The sequence below is a fragment of the Pteropus alecto genome, unplaced genomic scaffold (assembly GCF_000325575.1).
Source record: "Pteropus alecto unplaced genomic scaffold, ASM32557v1 scaffold398, whole genome shotgun sequence".
NCBI classification, from domain to species: Eukaryota; Metazoa; Chordata; class Mammalia; order Chiroptera; family Pteropodidae; genus Pteropus; species Pteropus alecto.
In genome coordinates, this window is record NW_006442497.1 from 3,484,935 (window position 1) to 3,494,664 (window position 9,730).

At 50.4% G+C, this 9,730-nt stretch overlaps 2 protein-coding genes across 3 annotated transcripts in view; both read left to right on the plus strand.

The window, feature by feature from the left end:
* Positions 1-8,054, plus strand: LOC102886275 (tumor necrosis factor ligand superfamily member 12). Its single transcript, XM_006922320.3, has 7 exons — positions 1-188; positions 549-596; positions 1,139-1,214; positions 1,766-1,819; positions 1,904-1,939; positions 6,973-7,097; positions 7,294-8,054. Exons 1-7 carry the CDS (start codon positions 30-32, stop codon positions 7,543-7,545), a joined length of 750 nt encoding a protein of 249 aa, XP_006922382.1. The 5' UTR covers positions 1-29; the 3' UTR covers positions 7,546-8,054.
* Positions 8,055-8,936: 882 nt separating this feature from the next.
* Positions 8,937-9,730, plus strand: part of TNFSF13 (TNF superfamily member 13) — a 3,048-nt gene continuing 2,254 nt past the window's right edge. Inside the window, exon 1 of one of the 2 annotated variants that reach the window (XM_006922321.3) lies at positions 8,937-9,481. In XM_006922321.3, coding sequence (XP_006922383.1) covers positions 9,224-9,481 — 258 coding nt within the window. In that variant the 5' untranslated portion in view covers positions 8,937-9,223. The remainder of the gene's footprint in view (positions 9,482-9,730) is intronic. The other variant, XM_006922324.2, reaches the window with a different exon arrangement.

Here is a 9,730-nt window from a genome sequence, read left to right on the forward strand (position 1 = left end):
GGCGGTGAGGGGCACAGCCCCCCGCCCCCATGGCCGCCCGTCGGAGCCAGAGGCGGAGGGGGCGCAGGGGGGAGCCGGGCACCGCCCTGCTGGCCCCACTTGTGCTGGGCCTGGGCCTGGCGCTGGCCTGTTTTGGCCTTCTGCTAGCCGTGGTCAGCCTGGGGAGCCAGGCATTGTCGTCTGCCCAGGTGAGGCCCTGCTGTCTCCCCCTCCCTGGGCAGATTAGGAGTTGAGTCTGCGGAGCAGCTGATGGGGTCGGGTGGGCTGAGGGCAAACGGGCACCGCCCTGCTGGCCCCACTTGTGCTGGGCCTGGGCCTGGCGCTGGCCTGTTTTGGCCTTCTGCTAGCCGTGGTCAGCCTGGGGAGCCAGGCATTGTCGTCTGCCCAGGTGAGGCCCTGCTGTCTCCCCCTCCCTGGGCAGATTAGGAGTTGAGTCTGCGGAGCAGCTGATGGGGTCGGGTGGGCTGAGGGCAAAGGGCCAGGAAGATGGGTGGAGGGTGAGATGTCAGGTGGAGAAGAACGGAGTGACGCTGCCTCCTTCCCAGCAGGAGCCTTCCCAGGGAGAGCTGATGGCAGAGGAGGACCAGGACCCGCAGGTGAGTGGGTGTGGGTGCTGACTGCAGACTGCTGGATATGGGAAGTGTGTGGAAGCTGAGGGTACAGGGTGTGCCCCAGCTGTTTCAGCGGTGCGTGGGTATGAGAGAGAGAGAGAGGGTGACAACTGTATGTAATGGGTTTGTCCCGGGTTTGTGTCACCTGAGTACAAAGTGTTGGCTTTGTGGGTTTGTGAGATACGGGAGCCTGTCATGGAATGGGGATGCTGGTTGTATGTGCAGAATGTGTACCCAATCTGTACTCTGGGTGTGGGCATGTGTGCAATATGCCAATTGTGTGCAGAGTCTGTGCTGGTTTTGGGGTGGGGAGGTGTGACTGGTCTCCGGAAGAGAGTGAGGACTGAGACCCGATCCCAGGAATTGGCCTCCCCTTGGCCTCAGCCACACTTGGCTGAGGGGCTCTTCCCTCCCTAAGACTTCTGTGCCAGTCTGTTCCTCTCCTGATGGCCCCCTGTTGGTCTCAGTTTATGTCTCTGAGAATCCCTGGCAAGACTTTGTTTTAGTCCTGCCCTTAATTCCCCTAGGAACTCTATCCCCAGTCAGGAGAGAGCCAGGATCCTGTGCCTTTCCTGAAACAACTGGTTCGGCCTCGAAGAAGTGGTGAGTATCCCTTTATCCCAATCTCATGAACGATCATAGTGGCTGGTCTATGGAGGCTTCTGGACTTTACTGCTTTTGTTCATCACAACAGCCCTATGAAACAGGCAGAGCAAAAACCTTATCCTCAGTTATGGGTGGAGAAACTGAGGCACAGAGAATAAAGGAGAGTGGTTCAGATTCATGATGGAGACAAAGTGGGGGAGTCAGAGGCCTGAACCCCAATAAGAAAAGAGACTTATGAATTAGATGACCATGTGACTATATATTGAGCTTTGCGAAGGACTGTCCTGGCCTACACCTGTTATATCAGTATGATTATTAATAGCACCCCTTCTGTTTTCAGAAGCATCTCAATTTGGATGATAAATTATATACTCACTCTACTTATGGATGAAGATAAAGCCTGAGGTTCTTAGGCCAGAAGTCTAGACAAGAATAAGGATGCCAGGGTTCTGGGAGGAGAATGGGTTTGGGGGAGTGGCTCTTGGCCTCCCAGACATGCAGGGAGGTGGGAAGGCTGCTTTGCCCATCTGTCTTTTCTTGATTCTCAGCACCTAAAGGCCGGAAAACACGGGCTCGCAGAGTGATTGCCGCCCACTATGAAGGTGGGTAATGGTAAGCCATGCCCAGGGAAGAGGGGTGGCAGAGGGGCAGGGCAGATCTCACCAACCCTTTCCTGTGTCTTACAGTTCACCCAAGGCCTGGACAGGACGGAGCGCAGGCAGGTGAGACCCTATCTCTGAGCGCAGGCAGGTGAGACCCTAATCTCCACAGCATTGGCCTCCTGGAAAAGGGGCTCTTGGAAACCTTAACCACCCCATCTCTGCCTTCAGCCTTGGAACCCCAGAAGCTAGTTTAGGAAAGTCCTCAGGGGCTTTCTCTGTGATCCAGGCATAGGACCCCAGGAAGACCCTTTCCCCTCCCAGAACCTAGGCAGATTCCTCCACCAGACCATCAGCCCAGCCTCTCCTTCAGCCCTCACTCTTCAAAAAGCACTTTTGATTTTTTCCTCTTCTTTCCCCTCCATAGTTCAGGAGTTTTCATGCTCTGATCATTTTTCTCAAAATGTTTCTAGTCTCTGCTCTTCTCTTCTATCCCTACTTCATTCTCCCATCTCAGCACTATGACATCAGAACCTCAAACCCAGTCATTAATTCTTTCCTCATTCCAGACTCTCCCACCTTCTACTCTGCCCCACCTGTGTTGCTAAACTAAGCCCCCCTAAACCTCACTTACATTATTCTGTTGCTTCCCTGCTTGGTTTCCAGCCTCTCCTTGGTCTCAACCTCTTTTCCCTGCACACCCTTGTGCATTCTCCACACTTGCTGGGCTGACTCCCCCTCCCCACCAATGTGTTTCTTCTGGACTTTGTATATATTATTCCCTGATCTGGAATGCCCTTCCATGTGACAGTCCAGGAGGCAAGACTAGGGGGTTGGCAGCTGAAATAGAAAGAAGAAGATGGATTCAGCATGTGGCTTGAAGATAGGGCTTGCTTATAGGTTGGATGTGCAGGGTAAGGGAAAGGGAAGAATCAGAAGTTATTTCAAGATTTTTAAGATCATCTTTAGGAATAATGATGCCATTTGCTAAGATGGGATTAACAGGGAAGAAATAGGTTGGGAGGTATGGAAATTAATAATTAAATATGAGATCTAATTGTAAACAAGTGGATAAATAATAAAAAGTGAGTTTCTCAAATAGATGGCTGGGCATAGTAGACTATCTTAGGCTAGGTCAGGACTAATAAAGTCAGGAGTCATTGCCATATGGATGGTATTTAAAGCTATAGGAAAGCTATAGGACTGGATGAGACACCAACGGAAAGAAGGGCCCCGTAAGCAAAGCCCTGAGGCTCTTGGACACCTAGAAGTGGAGCAGAGGAGGAGAACCCAGCAGAAACTGAGAAGCAGCCAGAGAGAGGGGAAGAAATCCAGGGAGGGTAGTGTCATGGAACCTAAAAGACACAGTTTCAAGAAGGAGGATGTGGCTGTCTGTGTTGAATGCAGCTGAGAGGTCACATGAGATGAGAACAGAGGAATGACTGATGGATTTGGTAATATTAAAAGTCAATTGGTGACCTTGACAAAGGCAGTTTCAACTGTATAGTTAAGATAGAAGCCAGCATGGATTAGGTTAAGAGAAAATGTGAAATAGGAATTAGAGACTGTGACAATCCTTTCCAGAAGTTTCTCTGTGACAGGAGCGGAGAAATGGGTAGTGGGTAGAGGGGGATGTGGATCAAGGAAAAGTCCACTCCTTTTAGTGATATGAAATACTACATGAATCTTAGCTAACATTTATTGAGTGTTCGATCTCATCTAATCCTCGCAACAGTGCTAAAAGGAAGATGTTCTGATCATTTTACAGATAGAGGTTACTTACCTTGTCTGAGGTCATAATGATACTAAGTGGTGGAGCTGGGATTTGAACCCACCCAGAGCATGTTTTTGTACTGGACATGGTCTGTGCGAGAAACAATTGCTGATACAGGGGTCGGGGGAGCCTGCAGGGCGACATCTAAAAAGATGGGAGAGGATGGGTTCCAGCACAAAGAAAGGGACACGTCAACCCATCATTACAAGAGGGGCATTGGAGAAGGTAAGAACAAACTAGTTTGTAGTTTTGGTGCAGTGAGATAAAGGAGCTGTTGCCTGATGGCTTTTTAGGTGCCTTGGAGAACAAGGGAGACAGGGGCAGGAGGTTTGAGCAGAGATAGTACAAAATTCTCATCTTGGTGAGTGCAAACAGAAGCTCAGTGAGGGAAAGGAGGAGGAGTGCCAGACAGTGAGGAATGTCCATTTGAGGTTTGTGGTTGTGAAACAGAGTGACACCACAGTCTCAGGTCCACCATGCCCTTTGGCCACAACCAGCCTTTGTTCAAGCTGTTTCCATAGTCAGGAACACCTCTCTCCTTCTCATCCTCTATTCTTCATGCTCCAGGCCAGTCTTCCTCCTCTCATGTGGACCACTTACTTTAGCAGTTACCCAGACATTTATTCATTCATTGACTCAACACACCTACCGCTTATAAGGACCTGGCTAGATGACCACAGTGAATAACACCCAGATCTGTTCTCAAGGAATTACTATCTCAGAGAGGAGACAAACATAAATTTGTAAATTACAGTATGCTATAACAAGAACAATAAAGCTATAGGACTGGATGAGACACCAATGGAAAGAAGGGCCCCATGAGTGAAGCCCTGAGGCTCTTAGACACCTAGAAGTGGAGCAGAGGAGGAGAACCCAGCAGAAACTGAGAAGCAGCCAGAGAGAGGGGAAGAAATCCAGGGAGAGTAGTGTCATGGAACCTAAAAGACAGTTTCAAGAAGGAGGATGTGGCTGTCTGTGTTGAATGCAGCTGAGAGGTCACATGAGATGAAGTAGCCAGAGGTACATGGTGGCATAGAGGAAGACAAACAACTTTACATGGAGTCAGGGACTCCATCCCTAAGAAGCTATGGCTTCCCTGGGCCTTGAAGCATGAGTGTAAAATGGACAAGGGGTCAAGGACATTACAGGTAGAAGGAATTATTTGCGCAAAAACCTTGAGTTTTCCAAGAGTATGATGAGGCCGGAAGATCATGAGAAGCTCCATGTAGCTGAAGGAGAAAATGCTCGAGGAGTAGAATGGGGCACGAGGCTAGAGAAGAATGTGGGAACCAGGTGCCAAGCGAAGTCTGAAAATTATTCTGATGTCAGAGCGAGGAGAAGCAGGCTCACGTCTGCATTTTAGATATATCACTCTGGAACCTCTCATGTAATGTGGGGTTCTCAGGTATGTGTATGTATTAAATTTGGTTATTTTCTCTTGGGGAAGAAAAAAAAAAGAAACATCACTCTGTGGCTATACATAGGCAATAAACTGGAGCAGGCAAGATTGGAAACGGTGAGTCCAATGAGAGAGGGGGCTGAGAATACTCAAAGTGAGAAGTGGCAAGGGCCAGACTGGGAGGGAGATGAGACAGGGCTATTTAGGTGGCAGAATTGCTAGGAACTGATGATGAGTGAATAAATTTGGTAAAAGATAGGGTAAAGGAGGCTAGGTATCCAGGGAGAGGTAGAACCATGAGCCCAGTATGGAATACAGACAGTAAAGCAAGTTTGGGGTTGGAGGCCAAGCTCAGTTTTGGTCAAGATGAGTGTGAGGTGCCTGGGTTGGTGGCAGTTAGCAGGGTGAGGAGGGGCAGGACTGGAGTCTCAGATCCAAGTCTGCAGAGTAGAGGCCATGGTAACTCACAGGATGAAAAGGCCCAGAGAGCATGGCGTTTTCTTTAAGAAAATAACAAGGATGGGGCTCTGGGGCTGGCAGAGGATGAGGGGATAGGGAAGGCAGCTGCTGAGGCCGCTGAGGTGCAGCCAGTGAGGTCCAGAAGAGGGGCCTGTGGACCCAAACAGAGAGCTGTTGGCCAAGTTTACCTACTTCTCTCTGTCTTCCCATCAGTCTTTGCTAGGAACCCACTCAGAGCAGGCACAGCTCCAGGTGCCAGGATACAGTGGCAAATAGGACCATTGTCTCTGCCTTCTTAGGGGAGTCAGACCCCAAACTATCACATACATAAATAAACCAGATGATTTCCCATGTTGATGACTGTATGAAAGAAACAGGGTGACATGGTGAAGAGATTAATAGAGGCAGGGCTGGGACCGGCTATTTTAAACTGGGTGGCCTGGGAAGGTCTCAGATGAGTTGAGACCTGACTGACAGAAAGTGCCAGGCAGGGCAGTGTGTTCCGGGAAGAGGGAAGAACAGTACAAAGCCCTGCAGGGACAAGAAGCTTGGTTGGTGGCAGGAACAGAAAGAAAGCCAGAGTGGGTGCCATGTTGTGAATTAGAGGGGTGCATGAGATTAGATTGGAGAGGTAGATGGGTTGGCTGTGGAGGACCTGAGAAGCCACTTGAGGTCCGGTTCTTTCATTTTATTATTTGTCTTGTTTGCAATCCGCTATTACCCTAGGTCTAAATTTCTAAATTTCTTTATTGAGATAAAGCTGGGATTACATACCATACAATTCACCTATTTAAAGTGTACAATTAAATGGCTTTTAGTATTTTCACATAGTTTTGCAATCATCACTAATTTTAGGACATGTTCATCCCCTCAGAAAGAAACCCTGTACCTTTTAGCCATCATCCACTATTTCTCTGTTCTCTCCCCACAACAGCTCTAAGCAACTACTAGTCTACTTTCTGTCTCTCTCTATTTGTTTATTTGGACATTTCATAGAAATCATATACTATGGGTCCTTTGTGACTGGCTTCTTTCATTTTGCATAATGTTTTCAGAGGTCATAGCATTTCTTTTTAAGGCTGAATATACCCATTCTATGGATATATGACAGTTTTTCTTATCTATTCCTCAGTTGATGGACATTTGGATACCATTTTATTATTTTTAATTTTAATAATCCAAGTAATGTATGATTCAAGTAATGTATGTATACATTCACAAAAGAGGCAAGGACTATAGACACAAAATATAACAGCCCCCACACTTCTCCTTCAGCCCTACTCTTCTCCCTGGGAGTGGCTGGTGATGGCTTGCTCTGTATGGTTCTGTTCATATATGTCAGATTTCTTTACATAACTTCCCATTACGCTATGGGCTCCATAGGTCATGGCCCCTCCCTTGTCCTGGGCCATCTCTATATCTTCTGGGTAAGGTGGGCCCTAAAGATTTGTAAACTCGGTGGCTCCCTGGGGAGTGAGAGTCCTGTGAAGGGACTTTCCCCTATCTCCGAACATCCACATTCAGGTGTGGACGGGACGGTGAGTGGCTGGGAAGAGGCCAAAATCAACAGCTCCAACCCACTGCGCTATGACCACCAGAGTGGGGGATTTATAGTCACCCGGGCTGGGCTCTACTACCTGTACTGTCAGGTAAGCCCCACCTCGCTCCATGGGTAAAGCAAGAACTGAGGGAGAAGGGTTTGGTTTAGAGGGTGGGGGCAAGGTAAAGGTGGGAAGAGGGAGCTTGGGGTTTGGGCTGAAGAGATATCTGGTCTCTAAGAAAATTTGAAATTGAGATGAGGATAAGCAGAGGCCTGGACTCTGCCAACCTCCCCCTGTCCCCTAGGTGCACTTCGATGAGGGGAAGGCTGTCTACCTGAAGCTGGACTTGCTGGTGGATGATACACTGGCCCTGCGCTGCCTGGAAGAGTTTTCTGCCACTGCAGCAAGTTCCCTCGGGCCCCAGCTCCGTCTCTGCCAGGTGTCTGGGCTTTTGCCCTTGCGTCTGGGGTCCTCCCTACGGATCCGAACCCTCCCCTGGGCCCATCTCAAGGCTGCCCCCTTCCTCACCTACTTTGGACTCTTCCAAATTCACTGAGGGGCCCTGGTCTCATGATGGTTTTCCCAGGCCACTGGCTCCCTACAACAACTCACTGAGCACCCCAGTCCCCTCTGCCCCACCCTAAGCTGCCTATCCTTCCATAGGCTGCCAGGGCTTGTTCACATGTTTTCCGTGCCTCAAAAAATATTCCCATTCATCCTGATGACTCCCTCCACCTCTGGTTCTCCACCTCACTAGCTCCTGAACCCCTCTCTGATCTTCGATGCCCCATATATCTCCTGACTTCCCAACCTGGCCACAGCCCCCTGGGACTCTGTGTTTACTGTACTCTGGGTGAGAATGGGTCCCCAGTACTCCTCTTCAGGCACTAAGAGGGCTGAATGCCAGAGAGACTGGGATTAGGCCAGGAGTTCCCAGATGTGAGGACTAACAGATCAAGACAAGCTCCTCTCCTAATAATTCCCTGTGGATTTTAAAACAGATATTATTTTTATTATTATTATGACAAAATGTTGATAAGTGGATATTAAAGAGAATAAGTCATGGTTGCTCTCTTTATTGGGGCTTAAGGGACCTCCTCAGGGCAGCTGAGGGCCCTGGGAAGGGAGTCTGGGTATTGGGGAGTGGGGTGCAGGATGCCTGGAATTCCAGGGTGGTGTACAGACTTGGGAGTGGGGATCCACATGCCTCCACCCCCTGAGGTGTGAGCAGAGAATGGAAAGGCAAACTGCCAGGAAAAAAATTAATCCTCTGCCCAAGGTCCAGAAGAAGCAGCCTCATTTACCTAGAAGGCGGGCTTCCTCCTGTGGGGAATCCCTGGCTCAGAGGAACAGGGGCCCTTCCTCTTGGCAGCCTAGGGACATTTAGCAGGTGCTGGCACAAGTCCTGGCTGGGATGTGGGGAGGGAGCAGGCCCAGAGGGGGTTTCAAGGTCAGTACGCAGGGCATCAGGGCCCAGAAACATGGGAAGCTGGGTCCCAGGATCCAGTGGAGGAATCCTACAGTGGTAGGGTGCTCGAGGCTGTCTCTTTTCTCTCTTCATCCAGAGCCTTATGTAAGAGCTTTTCTTGGGAAACAGGAAGCCTTGCTTGCCAAGTTCAGCATAGGGAGTAATGCAGGCCTTGTTCCAACACACCCGGCCTGGCCTTAACCCCAGAACTCAGCCAGTTTCTTGTTTCCGCAACCCTAGTTCTCCCCACCAGCTCCTTCCCCTCCTTTCCCACCTTCAGGTACTCCTACCAAACCTCCTTAGAGATCTCTCCCTGAGCCAGAGGGTCTTCCACCCTCACCTCTTGACCCACGATGCTGCCTAGCTTATACCCTCCATCTCTAGTCTTGGCACCATGCCCCATAGCCAGCCAACCTTCCCTCCCCCACTTCTGGGGCCGCCCCAGGGTTCCTGTGCTCTGGCCGCTCCTTCTGGGTGTCACTGGCAGCCCTGTGCTTCCTAGAGAGACTGACACCAAATTTTTCTGAGGCTAGAGGAGGGTAGGGGGTGTCTCAAGACAACACGGCCCCACAGGGGCGTGCCAGGAGCACCAACAGTGCCCCTAGCTTTCTTTCCTCCTCCCTCCTTTTTATTCGCAAGTTCCTTTTTATTTCTCCCTTGCGTAACGCCCTTCTTCCCTTCTGCACCACCGCCTGCACCCCCACCCTCCCGCCACCTCCTTGCCATCCACTCCTGAGACCACAGCTGTTGGCAGGGTCCCCAGCTCATGCCAGCTTCATCTCCTTCCTCGCTAGTCCCCAAAGGGCACCGGGGAGACATGGGGAGCCAGATCCGAGAGCCGGCACTCTCAGTTGCCCTCTGGTTGAGTTGGGGGGCGGCTCTGGGGGCTGTGGCTTGTGCCATGGCTCTGATGACCCAACAAACAGAGCTGCAAACCCTAAGGAGAGAGGTGACCCGGCTGCAGAGGACTGGAGGGCCCTCTGAGAAGGGGGAAGGGTATCCATGGCTGAACCTCCGGGAGCAGGTGAGTGAAGGGAGAAGGTGTCTGGAAGAGAAGAATGGGTGGCAGGGTCGTCTGTGGGCCTCTTGGTTCCACTCTCCTAGTCTGCAAAGTTTGAAGCGGGCGCAAGAGAGGGTCTCGGGTTTGGAGGTCAAAGGAGCAGCCATTCCAGGAAAGGAAATTGTTAAAGATTAATGCTTCTTGTACCTACCAGATCCTGGAGGACAGCCAGCACCAAGACTCAGGTTGTTGGGGAAAGGAGCATGAGAGATG